Here is a 15663-nt window from a genome sequence, read left to right on the forward strand (position 1 = left end):
CACGGCGCTCCACCTAGGTACCTAGGATAATGCCATGGTATTAATGTGGTACATGGCCAAAAAACACAATATTACCTTTGCACATGTCCAAAATACCATGGTATTGCACTGGTGCATATCCAAAAACCTTGGAATTACTATGGTACATGCCAAAATTCCATGGTACTACCCTGGTACTTGTCAAAGTACCATGGTATTTCTCTGGTACATAACCAAAAACATGGTATTACCCTGGTACATGTAAAAAAATACTATGGTATTGCACTGGTGCATATCAAGAAACCATGGTCTTTTCCCTGCTACTTGTCAAAATACCATGGTATTGCTCTGGTACATGAACAAAAAACGTGGTCTTACCCTGGTACATGTCAAAATACAATGGTATTGCTCTGGTGCATGACCAAATACATGGTTATTACCCTGGTACATGTCAAAAAACCATGATATTGCTCTGGTGCATGTCAAAGTACCATGGTATTGCTCTGGTACATTACCAAAAACATGGTATTACCCTGGTACATGTAAAAATGCTATGGTATTGCACTGGTGCATATCAAGAAACCATGGTCTTTTCCCTGCTACATGTCAAAATACCATGGTATTGCTCTGGTACATGAACAAAAAAACCTGGTCTTACCCTGGTACATGTCAAAATACAATGGTATTGCTCTGGTGCATGACCAAATACATGGTTATTACCCTGGTACATGTCAAAAAACCATGATATTGCTCTGGTGCATGTCAAAGTACCATGGTATTGCTCTGGTACATTACCAAAAACATGGTATTACCCTGGTACATGTAAAAATGCTATGGTATTGCACTGGTGCATATCAAGAAACCATGGTCTTTTCCCTGCTACATGTCAAAATACCATGGTATTGCTCTGGTACATGAACAAAAAAACCTGGTCTTACCCTGGTACATGTCAAAATACAATGGTATTGCTCTGGTGCATGACCAAATACATGGTTATTACCCTGGTACATGTCAAAAAACCATGATATTGCTCTGGTGCATGTCAAAGTACCATGGTATTGCTCTGGTACATTACCAAAAACATGGTATTACCCTGGTACATGTCAAAATACAATGGTATTGCTCTGGTGCATGACCAAATACATGGTTATTACTCTGGTACATGTCAAAATACCATGATATTGCTCTTGTGCATGTCAAAATATCATGATATTGCTCTGATGCATGTCAAAATACCATGGTATTACCCTGATACATGTCCAAAAACCATGATATTGCTCTGGTGCATGTCAAAATACCATGATATTGCTCTGGTGCATGTCAAAATACCATGGTATTACCCTGATACATGTCAAAAAACCATGATATTGCTCTGGTGCATGTCAAAGTACCATGGTATTGCTCTGGTACATTACCAAAAACATGGTATTACCCTGGTACATGTAAAAATGCTATGGTATTGCACTGGTACATATCAAGAAACCATGGTCTTTTCCCTGCTACATGTCAAAATACCATGGTATTGCTCTGGTACATGAACAAACAACGTGGTCTTACCCTGGTACATGTCAAAATACAATGGTATTGCTCTGGTGCATGACCAAATACATGGTTATTACTCTGGTACATGTCAAAATACCATGATATTGCTCTTGTGCATGTCAAAATACCATGATATTGCTCTTGTGCATGTCAAAATACCATGATATTGCTCTGATGCATGTCAAAATACCATGGTATTACCCTGATACATGTCAAAAAACCATGATATTGCTCTGGTGCATGTCAAAATACCATGATATTGCTCTGGTGCATGTCAAAATACCATGGTATTACCCTGATACATGTAAAAAAAAACATGATATTGCTCTGGTGCATCTCAAAATACCATGATATTGCTGTGGTGCATGTCAAAATACCATGATATTGCTCTGGTGCATGTCAAAATACCATGATATTGCTCTGGTGCATGTCAAAATACCATGATATTGCTCTAGTACATGGCCAAAAACATGGTACCCTGGTACATCATAAAACCATTACTCTGGTACATGTCCAAAATGAATGTTATTGCTTTGATACATGTCCAAAAACATGTATTAGTGGTATTACTGAATATACAAGATATATCTGACATGTACAATTAAGACCAGTGGTCATAAGAGATGACCAAACAAACGCAACAGTCCACATGCTCAGAAACGTGTGCAACAGAGACTTTGTATTCACATGGACTGTTCTGATTGGATAAGCACTGCCATCTACTGACTGATCCAAAACACTTCATTGCACGAACCCTAAAAAAAAAATTTAGGAGGAGTCTGATTATATAACCCCATCCATTCGTCATCACGGTGATAAGAGTAGCCTATATAAACAAACAGCTGCTTACCTCATTCGTGCCATCCCTCCTACACCCTTCATCTCCAGTTACAATCCTGTCCGAAGAGGGAGGGATATTGCTCGACTCCCTGTTTTGGATGTCTGTACAGTACATTAACACCTGTCGTTCTGTCCTGTAAATTATATGAACATAAAACTAGCATAAAAACTATAGTGAATGGTACTTTTAAGGTAAGAGTGCAGGGAAAAGACAGCTTTCAAGTACATAACCCAGACCAATATAATATAAGCATGCAATCTCATCCAAACAAACACCATTCAGTGTGATCATTCACAAGGAGTGAGACCTCCATCAACTCTGATTTTCACACAGATGAATCTACAGCCTCCATCTCACACCTGCTGCAAACTATGGTTTCCCAGCATAAATGATGCATTTAACTTTAAACAACATATGCGAACAGAGAATACCACAGATCCATTCTCATGGTCTTCCACAGGCTTTCAGTAGGAGTCTCTGGGCAAAGAAGATCTATGGGAGAAAAATTACTGGGAAAAAAAAAATCAGATTCTCATGGTAAATTTCCCAGACACATAATATTCATAAAGATCAGATTCTCATGGTTTCCCAGACAAATAATAATTATAAAGTTCTGAAATCATAAGCACAAGTTTGACAGGAAAATGATCCAATACTCTTTATTTTAGCTTTGGAAAAGTGATTATTGCAATTTGACATGATCTGCAGTATCCTACAGTATGTCTCCAGTGTTATTATGGTCACGAACTTAAAATTACACTGAAAAACATTTTCTTGACTCCAGTACAGAAGCCCAAACCTGCAGAAATTGAAAATAAATAAATGTGATAATGGGAAAATAAATAAAGTAATAAAATGACTTGGTAAAACAAATACAATACATTTTTAGTTGAATTTAGTACAACCCTCCTTCATTAAACATAAATTTAACAAATATATTTAAATAATTTCAGGTAATGCATTAACTTTGGTAGCCATAAAATACTACTAAAAACTAAATGTAATTTAAAAAAACTGAAAATTAAATGATTCAAATGACAAATAAAAATAAAAAATGAATTAAATTCCCTACTGACCTTCTTTAATTAATACTGTGACAATGAGCTTCTGCTCTATGGAAAATTTTACATTTTGTTCCTTATTATAAATACACTCCTGCATAAAGTTAATCCACCTTTGAGAAAACATACACGAGTTGCATGACTAAATATCATTTATATTTACATTTTTGCAAAGGTTATTCAAGTTTATCCTGCTAAAAATGTTCAAAAATATGTTACATTTATAATTCACACACATGTTTAACACTGAAATAACCACAATAAAATTATTTTTAACAAAGCCGTTCCAGACAGCCGCTATTCACGAAACCTCCAAACCACTGAGATGTAAACACTGAACAATAGTATAAATATCCTTTAAATATCACACAAGGCCTGCTTTAGTGCAGTGTTTTTGATGTCACACTGGGCCCGAGATAGTGTGTCTGAGGGTCTCTGTGAGGACACTAAAGGCCAGAACCACCGGCAGTGATGGAAGACTGGTACCTGCCCGGTCCGTCAGCAGGTGAACTCTATCAGGGTCAGAGATCATTGCGCGAGCGTCCTCTAAAGCAGCCGCAGCTGATGCACTGGAGTTCAAGTCCCCAGTGACCTGTAGATCAAACAGGCAAGCCTGGAAATACACATCCCGCACCGGAAGCAGTGAGGAACAGTGCGAGTATGCAGGTGTGGACGGATGCGCGTGTGGCATCTCCAGGCGCTGTGAGACCGGACACCCCCATACGCACAACTGTAGGTCCTGCTCAGGTGTATAGGACTCCACGATCGCACGAGGAGAGCGGACGGACAGACTCAGCGACTGACCGACCTGACGCACCACTAGCGTCGTCCCGATGTGAGTGGCCCAGATCTCAGCGTGTCGGCCAGGGTCGTGAGAGTGAATGCGCAGGCTCTGGTGCCCTCTGCGATCGCCGCTGCTCACAGAACCGTCCACAAACGCCGGGGGAACGTTATCCAGCTCTGCTTGATATATCTGGAGCTCTGCACATTCACGCCAGTTCTTCAAGATAACCGTGATCTGATGAGGAAACGGGCCAGAGAAATGTCAGCTGCGGGACTGATTCTAAACCCATGCACATATCCCATTATGCATGTCCTATTAATTATTCATAGCAATTCATCATTAGATGTCAGGCTGTAGAATACCATTAACGCAACCCAGTATGTTTGAGAGCACTGAGCAGCGGTGCTGAAAGAAGACAAATCTGTTATCTCCCTCTCAGCTGGACAGGCTCGTATAAGGGGAGAACAGACTTTATTAAAAGATTGGGTGTTTTAAAAGTAATGTTGGAGCCTTTTATATGGCATATTGTGTTTAAGCACTAACTGAAAATGTGGAGTCTTCCAACAGATGGCCTCATGTACACTCTTAAAAATAAAGGATCTATTATTAATATTTTAATCATTTCAGAACACATCTGGATGCTCATGATTCATTCAGTTAAACAAATAAATTTTTTAATATTTTTAGTAAAAGTTTTATTTTGATTGAGTTTATTTTTTAAATTATTTAATTTAATTTTAATTTTTATGGTTTAATTATTAGCTTTTCATCAACTCACGAACCCCAGTTTGGGAAACCCTAACATGAAAAATAAGAGCATGTCTGACCAGCTTATAAAAAAGCCAACAGTTTGCTTTGTTTTATATGCTGTTTAGGGAAGGAGTCATCTGAAACAGCTGATACCACAATAAATACGGAAGAGGATTAGGGTCAAGCAATAATAAAAACAAAACCATCTCGAGATTAAAGTTGTTAAATTACGAGAAAAAAGTCGTTAATTACGAGAACAAATTCGTTAAATTATGAGAAAAATGACGTTATATTTCGAGAAAAAAGTCGAGATAAAATGTTGAGAATAAACTCATTAAATTACGAGAATAAAGTCATTAAATTTCGAGAAAAAAGTCGTTAAATTACGAGAACAAATTCTTTAAATTATGAGAAAAATGTCGTTAAATTTCGAGAAAAGTCGAGATAAAATGTTGAAAATAAAAGCCATTCAATTATGAGAAAAAAGTCGTTAAATTACGAATTTGTTCTCATAATTTAACGACTTTTTTCTCGTAATTTAATGACTTTATTCTCATAATTTAATGAGTTTATTCTCAACATTTTATCTCAACTTTTTTCTCAAAATTTAACGTCATTTTTCTCATAATTTAATGAGTTTTTTCTCGTAATTTAACAAGTTTATTCTCAACATTTTATGTCGACTTTTTTCTTGAAATTTAATGACTTTTTTCTCGTAATTTAATGAGTTTATTCTCAACATTTTATTTCGACTTTTTTCTCGAAATTTAACGAGCTTTTTCTCGAAATTTAAGATGGTTTTATTTTTTTATTATTGCTTGGCCCTAATCCTCTTCCGTGCAATAAGCCCTGTATGGAAACTAGAAATTATTAATTAGGGCCCGAGCACCGATGGTGTGAGGACCCTATTGGAATTGCTCAGCCAAAATTTTTTTCTTCTCCAAAATGAATCACATTTTTGAGGGCCTAAACGTTCTCAAAAACTCATGAAACTTTGCACACGCATCAGAAGTGGTGAAAATTTACATCTGATATGGGTTTCAGAATTAGGCGTGGCAAAATGGCTCGATAGCGCCACCTACAAAATTTCAATTAAGCGCCCTTCGTGCTACATTTCACGTACAGTTATGAAATTCGGTAGACAGATGTAACAGCCCAATACCTACAAAAAAGCCCCTGATTGCAAAGTTTGTAAACCCAACAGGAAGTGAGATATTTTGAATTTTCTCTACAAAATTTTGGCAGTTTTTGCCATTTCCACATGTTGTACTTTAACGAACTCCTCCTAGAGCTTTAATCAGATCAACATCATATTTGGTCAGTCTAATCTAAAGGCCTTTGAGACGTTAAATTGCGAAGATCTAGAGTTTTCGCTGAAGGGCGTGTCCGTGGCGGCCTGGCAAATTTCGATGTTTCGCAGTGAAACAGGAAGTTGTTGTAACTCGGGCATACAATGTCTGATCTGCCCCAAACTTCACATGTTTTATTGGAGTTCTGACGTGAAGACATCTATATGACAATTTTCAGTTACAGTCAGTGCCACCTGTGGGCAACAGGAAATGACATGTTTTACACTGTGATTAACTCCTCATGGAGATTTAACCAGATCAACATCAAATGTTGTCAGTCTAATCTTAAGACCTTAGCGATGATAAATATCAAAGATCTTGAGTTTTCGTTGAAGGGCGTGTCTGTGGCGGCCTGACAAAGTCTGATGTTTCGCCATGAAAGAGGAAACTGTTGTAACTCAGGCATACAATGTCCGATCTGCTTCAAACTTCACGTGTTCAATGATAGTCCTGGCCTGAAGACATCAACATGGCAAAATTCAGTTATGGTGAAAGCGCCACCTGTTGGCCGCAGGAAGTGTGGCATTTCGAAATGACTTTGGCATAATTCTCCTGTATTCACTCACTTAAATGCATGACGCCCACTGTTCACTGTTTTCCTGAGGCCAACGGGTGGCGGTGAGCCCGGGTGCGAGGGCCCTCTCAACGCTGCTTGCAGCTTTAATATTATTTTTTTAATTGCTCAGCATCATCAGTTCTCAAGTGGCTGTACAGAATGCATCTATTTTATAAGTGTCTCAAATAATAATAATAAAAAATATCTTTCACAGATTTGAGGCAAATCCACTGATTGGTTCTTCTTCATATGTGCTCCCTGCATCAACCAGCTATTTCATAAGCAAACTGGTGCTCCCAAAGTAACATAAAGCCAGTAAATCATATTAAATTGAAGCTGAAACTAACTCTTTAGAATCAGGACCAACAGCGCAGATCTTAAACCTATCACTCACCTAATGGTCCGATTTGAGCGTCGCTGATCAGATGCAATGTATTCTGATGAGATGAGAATTATCATGCTGAAAAATCCAGCTAAAACTAGCCTAAGCTGGTCAGGCTGGTTTTAGCTGGTCTCCCAGCCTGGTTATAGCTGGTTTTAGAGGGATTTTGGTTAGGAGACTGGGAGACCAGCTAAAACCAGCTACTTAAAGCTTAAACCAGCTAAGACTCCATCCTTCAGATGAGACGTTAAACCGAGGTCCTGACTCTCTGTGGTCATTAAAAATCCCATGGCACTTCTCGTAAAGAGTAGGGGTGTAACCCCGGTGTCCTGGCCAAATTCTCTCCATAGACCCTTACCAATCACAGCCTCCTAATAATCCCCATCCATTGAATTGGCTCTTTCACTCTCTCTCCTCTCCACCTACAGCTGGTGTGTGGTGAGCGCACTGGCGCCGTTGTACTGTGGCTGCCGTCGCATCATCCAAGTGGATACTGCACACTGGTGGTGGATGAGGAGAGACCCCTGATATGATTGTAAAGCACATTGGGTGTACAGTAGTACATATTAAAGCGCTATATAAATGCCTCATTCATTCATTTTAAGACCAGCCAACCAGCTTAGGCTGGTTTTAACTGGATTTTTCAGCAAGGTATCAGCTTAAAATAACAAAGATATCCTCTGATAGTAGTCTGAAGCTAAAAATTCAGTCTGTACCAATCATAAACTTTGCGATTTTCTGCAAAATCTGTCAACTCCGACTGCCCAAAATCTGCAAACTGTCTCTGACTTTCAGGAACTAACCATGTCAACACCAGATGCGACCGTTGTCGCGTTGATTCACGCTGCAACAGCTAGAAGCTGTCCACACTCGAAGCGATAAAATGACTGTTGCAAATCTATTTCTCTTTAGTGTCAGAAGTCGCGCAAGTGCTTGGAGTAGGGTGAATTCAGGTTGATTGGGACACTTTTCCCCAGTCATCTCAATGGCAAAAATAGAACAGGGCATCAGTTTACTGTCGGGAATTTGTTGCATTGCATTGTGTGGCATCCAGTGTAGACAGCATTACTGATTATAATGGGTTCCATAATGGGCCGCGCCGCTCACCTCTTCAGTAATGTTTCACAGTTGAGTGTCAAAACAAAACTATTACACCTAACCAGACTCGATGCGATAAGATTCCAGCATCAAGCAATATGTCTGTCCACACCAGAAGCGACTAGACTATGAGACACGACAAAATCAATCAAAAATCACAGCCAATCAGAAGAGCGTGTGGGCGGAGTCTCTCTGCAAGCGCACTGCACTCGAAATGGATGAGTAGGCTACATAAAAAAAATAATATTACACCATTTTAACGTTGTTAAAACTACATAGGCCTACTGAGTGACTGAAACAATCACTGTCACTTGTTTGTTCACATTGAGTTTACAGTTTGAACGTTCTTGTTTCCTTTAATTTATTTTCGAGATCTGAGGTGAATTTTACATTGTCGCTTTCAGTATAGCCTACCTATAAAGAGCACACGAAATGATATTGAAACTCACATTAGACGCATTTAACATTAAATAAAGCACCTGAGGTTATCATTGTCATACTTTGTAATATGTTGTTTTTCCAGCCGCGACGTCGCAGAAATAGAAACCGTTTCTAAAATAGAATCGTCGCCGTCGCGGATGGTTAGGAAAAAACAAACAGCTTTTCTGTTTAAATTAATGAGTTAGCCTACATACAACTCATTCCTGAGAAATATTACATTTAAAATACAAATACATTTTATTGCATTAATAAATCCAAGGTAACTTTATAATGTTAAATGAGAGTTATAGAAGAGGATAAATGTGATTTTTCCACACCTTTGTGAGGATGGTGGTGTAAGAGCTCCCTCTAGTGGGCGTGCTGGTGGCCTGGATGTACATGTACTGGTTGTCTATGAGAGGCCAGGCGCCCTGTACTGTACATGTCTGGAACTCATCATTAAAGGTGCGGATATGAGGGTCCCCAAACACCCCGCAGTGCAGGTACTCAGGGGCCCGGCCCTCCCTCTGCATAAACCCCTTCTCATAGAAGCATCCGTCCCCTGAGAAAGGGGGCTGGGGCAGGGGGCGTGGCTGAGCTGTGGGCCCTGTTTTGGGGCAGCGGTGCTGGATGAGCAGGTCCTCGATGCCCTGCACGGCAGAGTGGTATGCCAGGTCTCCGCGGCACGCTCGGGCCGTCCGCTGGGTGCAGAGTGCGTAGGATCGCAGGGCGCTGCAGTAGCCGGCATTAGCACCCTCCTTACCCCCACTTCCAATAACACCCAACTCCAGAGTCGCAGCCACGAAATCTGAGTTGCATCTCAAGATTCGACACTGTGCACACACTGCAGAAAAAAAATTAAAAAAACGAATACATTATTTCATAAATTTACAGAATTCATTCGATATGTGTCAGACTCCAAATGAAGGTACAGTTAACAGGTAAGAACTAGAGTACAGTTATGTTTTTAGGCATTTATGTTATCATTTTATTAACTAAAATATGTGGCATGTAAATAAATGTTGTCTTGTTACTGTTAACTCAAAACTCATTTTTTTTGTTAATTTAAATAGAACTGGAATATTTTTACCTGATGGAGCACTAAAGAACAGGACCGTTGTAACAATGGTCACAATGTGTTTCCATGTTGTGTGTGAATGATTCCCACGGACAGCTGATGCTGCCATTCCCATCCATACAGACACAGGCAGGACGGCCTGCTCACAGGTGTCTGCACAGGTGCTGAAGCGCACTATATAAAACAACCACACGGGGGAGACAAATCCAATCACAAATCTGGAAAAACATATTTCTTTAGAAAGGTTAAAAGGGATAGTTCACCCAAAAATGGAAATCCTGTTATCACTTACTCACCCTCATGTCATTCCAAACATTTAAGACTTTTGTCCATCTTCGGAACACAAATGAAGATATTTTTAATTAAATTAACTGTCCCTCCATTGACAGTCTACGCAACTATCATTTTGACGCTTCAAAAAGTTCATAAAGACTTCATAAAAACTTATCCATAGCTGTGTTTGAAATAGCCCACCAATACCCTCATTCACTATTCTCTACATTACTCCACTAATACAGTCCACTTGAAGGAGTCAATGAAAACAAGTGAGCGAAGTCGGACACTGAGTGTGCAAGAAAGTGCCGCTTTTGCATAGTTTGTGCTTGCTGTTTAATAATCATTTGAAACTTAGCAAACTGGCAGCTCCAGTAGTAAAGATTAATGATTCAAGGAAACTAGCATTTGTAAACCTTAAAGGTGATAGAGAGGATTTTTCGTCGACTGAGAATCCAAAGACTGTTACTGAGTTTTTGAAATGAGCACATGCGTAAGAACAGCCCCCCTCCTTCACAGCTCATTTCAAAGGAACGCCTCCCAAAACTCGTGCACGAGTATTGGAACACGAGTGTTTACCACCGGCATTCGCTGTGTCGTGTTCGTGGATTCATTATGTCGGACTCACCGCAGGTAACTCATAATCTCCACTTGTTACTCCTGTCTCCGGACAAAAACATTGCATGCGGCGCCTGTGGAGTGTGGAAAGTTACTGGAGCGCACAGCCGCGCTTGTCTCTCACAAGGAACGTCATGGCAGTAATTGACAAGCCAGAGGGCCAATCGTTTATGCGATGATCACGTAAACGATTGGCCGATGTTTTTAAGGCCCTACCTCGTGCACAGATGATGTATATTAATATTATTCCTTTCAGTGCACCTAATAAATAGTCTTTTTATCAGTTAGTGAAGACAGTTTCAAGTAATATTGCAAAAATGTATAAAACAAAACATCCTCTTTAGCACCTTTAATTAAACAATTTAATAATCATTTAAAAAGGAATTTATACCTGTATGATATTACACTGTATTTAGACCAGCGGTTTGGAAAATGGATGGATGGATGATTCAGCTGCGGGCGCCATCTTCTGGTTAGACGGAATTCATTCCGCACGCGAATCTTACATTAAGGGTATTCTCTAGCCATTGGGTTCATTTGGATTAGTTTTATGATCTCTTTATGAACTTTTTGAAGTGACAAAATGATAGTTATTTGGAGGGACAGAAATCTCTCAGATTTCATTAACATATCTTTATTTGTGTTTTGAAGATGAACAAAAGTCTTATGGGTTTGAAACGATATAAATAATGACAAAATTTTGGGGTGAACTAACACTAAATGCTCTGAAACAATTCTAATATTGTATTATTTTCAGAACATATCAAGAGCATTTTATTCATGATGTTTAAAATTTAAAATAACTGTTTACTATTTTAATATATTTTAAAATGTAAGTTATTCCTGAGATGCAAAGTTGAATTTTTGGCATCATTACTCCAGTCTTCAGAGTCATTCTAATATGCTGATTTGGTGCTCAAGAAACATTTCTTATTCTTACCAATTTATCACTTTAACCCTTAAATGCATGACTGTTTCGCCAATCATTCTTACAAATTCGGGTCTTTATCGACCCGGATCTATATCTAACACGGAAGGATCTCTACCTGCCTTGATAATATAAAACTCCTCTGATGTTAGAGTAACAATTACAGAAGAATAAAATAAATCATATTTTGTTACCTTTTGGAGCTTGAAAGGGCTCTGTTTGAGCAGATGTTTTATGCCATCACCACTGTCCTCGTCAGAGCTCATTTCCCAGTTAATTCAGCAAATAATGGGCTAGTTTTATGTTTGAGGTCACGAATATGAGCCCATTCACGATCTCAAACATATTCTCAGAACTATATAATTTTCAACATCTTCAAAATCAATATTTTGATCGCTAACAGCTTCACCAGATCCATCCAGTAACAGTTACAGTCATATTTGATTGCGTTCAGTACTTGCTCTGCAGTAAATCGCTGAGCCATTTCATGTTTCTCTTATTATTTCGTTTTCTGTCTAAATGAGTCGTCACTTCAGCATTGTGTATCAGACACTGCCACCTTGTGGCAATAAAGGTGAATTGCACTTATTCCATCTTCTAAGATTCGATTATTGTTGTGCAGAAAAAATATATATACACTCATACACACCTCGGGTCGTTAGCGACCCTATACAATTTTTACAAAAAATGAATACAAAAATAGGCATTCTTTTATAATTTTAGGATTTTTTTTTTGTTTTGTTATATTCATTATAATGAATTGATTGAGGAATACCAAGAAGGTTGATGTCTAACTTTAAAAAATGAATGAGGAGGAGGGTAGTGAATGACGTCCCGGGTCACTAAAGACCCAAGGTATGCATCTTTGCTGAATAAAAGTATCATATATTTTTTTATTCTTACGTATCCCAAACTTTTGAACAGTACTGTATATATTATATTATATTAAAGTATAATTTAATTTAGCATAATATGTGTTCTAAATACAAGACCATTCATCTAATAAGCATCATACATAATAAAAATGACATATTCTATAGTGTCTAGAAACGTTCTCTTACCTCAAACGTTCATCTGATCAATTATGAGTTCCTGAGACCCATCAAGAGACTGATACTGTCATGATTATGTTGTACAGCCTTGGGAGAGAAAGAAGAATATATGACGAATATGATAAATGCATTGAAACTGTTGTGGACTGTTCTATACATGTTGTAAACTCTTTAATGCGGCAACTATTTCAAGTCGACATTTTGAACTAAATAAAGTAAGTTTGCATACTGCAGCTATATAGATAATAGATCAGATCAGTATAACAAACTGTCATACACAGAGTTTCACATGCATATTGCTCTCAGTACTGAGGGATATTTTGCAGTTTGGACTCTCACCACTGATGTGTTATTTACTAAGACTCAAGAACAAACAGTGGGGGAATGCGGGAGTAAACTCCAGTCCTATCTCTGTGTTTGCACTTGACCAACAGCTCTGATATGAACAATCTGTCAAAACAAACCTGCTGACCATTTTCAGCACATGACAAATATCTCAAATCTCATTAAAATCTCATTTGCACTGCATGCAGTTCTGATGCATTTCCACCTTCAGCAGAGCTGTCTGCTCCAACATCGACAGCTGATATTTATTCTAGCTGTTTGGACGGCTGGTGGCGGGAGGGGCAGTTACAGGAGTTGCAGGGCAGAAATAGGGGGTCTAAATATACCCCACCACACCGGCCTGCCCCTCCAGCACCTGCCCCAGTGGAAATAGACAGGGCTGAAAGCTCTGCAGCACAGAAGCAGGTGTGAGACGGACAGCAGAAACTCAACAGCTCTCCGTTTCCATCTGCAGTCTAATTTCAGCCGGACACTTCAGAATCATTCCCTCTTTCGCTATAGCGCCATTGCATGTGGAAACTGGCAGAATCTGGTGTGCCAGCACTTTTAAAGAGAGCTCATTTCCACTCCAAACGTGTCTAAGCGCTCATCGGGTACCAAACATTTCAGGACACAGGATCCTCCTCTAAACAGCTGCTTCTCTTTCAGTCTGAATCAGCGTTAGACATGACTGGAAGTTTGACTGTCTGTGGCACGGCATGCACATGTGCATTACTCTGTTTGTGTGTGTGTAAGTTGAACATATAGCCATTTTATGAAATCATTTCTTAATTTCTTGATGTCAAACCTTGCTTTTTATTAAAAGAAAGGTAAACTCAATCCAAACTATCTTTGGAACAAAGGAAAACACTGCTAATATAAAACAATGAATGAATAGGCATGGTTCTGCTAAAGTATTATTGTAGACATATTCCCTTACAGAAAAGTACTGTAGCAATACCATGGTACAGGGATGTACCAGATTTGGTATTTTGATATAATTTACATGGTACTCCAAAGTACACTCTTAAAATAAAGGTTCATAAAACTGCATAAAATAAAGGACATCCATGGAAATTTCCATTCCACAATAGGTTTGGAATAATTTAGGTTGGAATGTAGAAAAAACATGGTTCCTTTAAGAACTCTTCACTGAAAGGTTCTTTGGGGAACCAAAAATGGTTCTTCTGTGGCATCACTGGGAAAACTCCCTTTTGGGACCTTTTTTCCCCAAGAGAAAAAAAATGTCCAAAAACCAAGCAGGCTACTTTTGGGCTGATTAATAAAATGTTTTGTTGAATGCATAAAAAGTTTTACTTATATTTGTACTGTTAATTATTAACTATCCATGCATATAGAATATATATATAACAGAGACAAACTCACAGAATCAGAGGACTCTCTCCTGTAGACCGACGCTGAGATCTTTGCCCGTCACTTCTGTCACTGACGCGCTCATGTGACGGACTCATGTGCGGCGTGACCCCCGCGTCACCGTCCCGCACGAGTGGGACGCGTAAATCACCCGCCGCGCGCACCTGCCACACGCGCACCAGCTGACGGAGAGCTGCTCCAAACTCTCTCTGAATGCGCTGTTTGTCAACACACACATATTTATCTTTCTAGACGGTACACTTATGAATATATTCTTTATTATTACTTTGCCCCTACAATTACAAACAAAAAGTTAGGCTATCAAAATTTAATCTATGTATTAATGTAGGCTATACTTGAAAAATACAAATAAATGTTAAAAACATACAAAATAATGGCTTAAAGGATTAGTTCACTTTTAAATTAAAATTTCCTGATAATTTACTCACCCCCATGTCATCCAAGATGTCCATGTCCTTCTTTCTTAAGTCGAAAAGAAATTAAGGTTTTTGATGAAAACATTCCAAGATTATTCTCCTTATAGTGGAGTTCAATGGCCTCCAAACGGTTGAAGGTCAAAATGACAGTTTCATTGCAGCTTCAAAGGACTTTAAACAATCCCAGACGAGAAATACGGGTCTTATCTAGAGAAACCATCACTCATTTTCAAAAAATAAAATAAAAATGTTATGTTTTAACCATAAATGCTCATCTTGAACTAGCTCTCTTCTTCTTCTCTATTAGAATTTCAGTAGACACTGCTAAGTGCATTACTGCCCTCCACATGTTAAAGTTTGAACTAATTGTTATATACTTGCTCTAGCATATTGTATATGACAATTTAGTTCAATCTTTGACCTGTGGAGGGCAGTAATACACTTAGCAGCATCTACACTGCTGGAATTCAAATAGAGAAGAAGAAGAGAGCTAGTTCAAGATGAGCATTTATGGTTAAAACGTATAAAATTTCAATTTTTTTTATTTATTTTTTTTAGAAAATGAGTGATGGTTTCACTAGATAAGACCCTTATTTCTCGTCTGGGATTGCGTATAACGCTTTGAAGCTGCAATGAAACTGTAATTTTGACCTTCAACCATTTGGAGACCATTAAAGTCCACTATAATGGAGAAAATATTTTCATCAAAAACCTTAATTTCTTTTCGACTGAAGAAAGAAAGACATCTTGGATGACATGGGGTGAGTAAATTATCTGGAAATTTTAATTTTAAAGTGAACTAATCCTTTAATGACAA

General features: G+C 38.6%; 1 protein-coding gene across 1 annotated transcript; it reads right to left on the reverse strand.

Annotated features, from left to right (window-relative positions):
• Positions 1-2868: 2868 nt before the first annotated feature.
• hjv (hemojuvelin BMP co-receptor) lies at positions 2869-14465 on the reverse strand. The gene is made up of 5 exons (XM_067396508.1): positions 14422-14465; positions 12721-12798; positions 9853-10014; positions 9101-9606; positions 2869-4441 (listed from the first exon to the last, which is right to left on the reverse strand). The coding sequence occupies exons 3-5, from the start codon at positions 9953-9955 to the stop codon at positions 3824-3826; spliced, it is 1227 nt and encodes a 408-aa protein (XP_067252609.1). The 5' UTR covers positions 9956-10014; positions 12721-12798; positions 14422-14465; the 3' UTR covers positions 2869-3823.
• Between the last annotated feature and the right edge of the window lie 1198 nt (positions 14466-15663).

The sequence above is a fragment of the Chanodichthys erythropterus genome, chromosome 2 (assembly GCF_024489055.1).
Source record: "Chanodichthys erythropterus isolate Z2021 chromosome 2, ASM2448905v1, whole genome shotgun sequence".
Lineage (NCBI taxonomy): Eukaryota > Metazoa > Chordata > Actinopteri > Cypriniformes > Xenocyprididae > Chanodichthys > Chanodichthys erythropterus.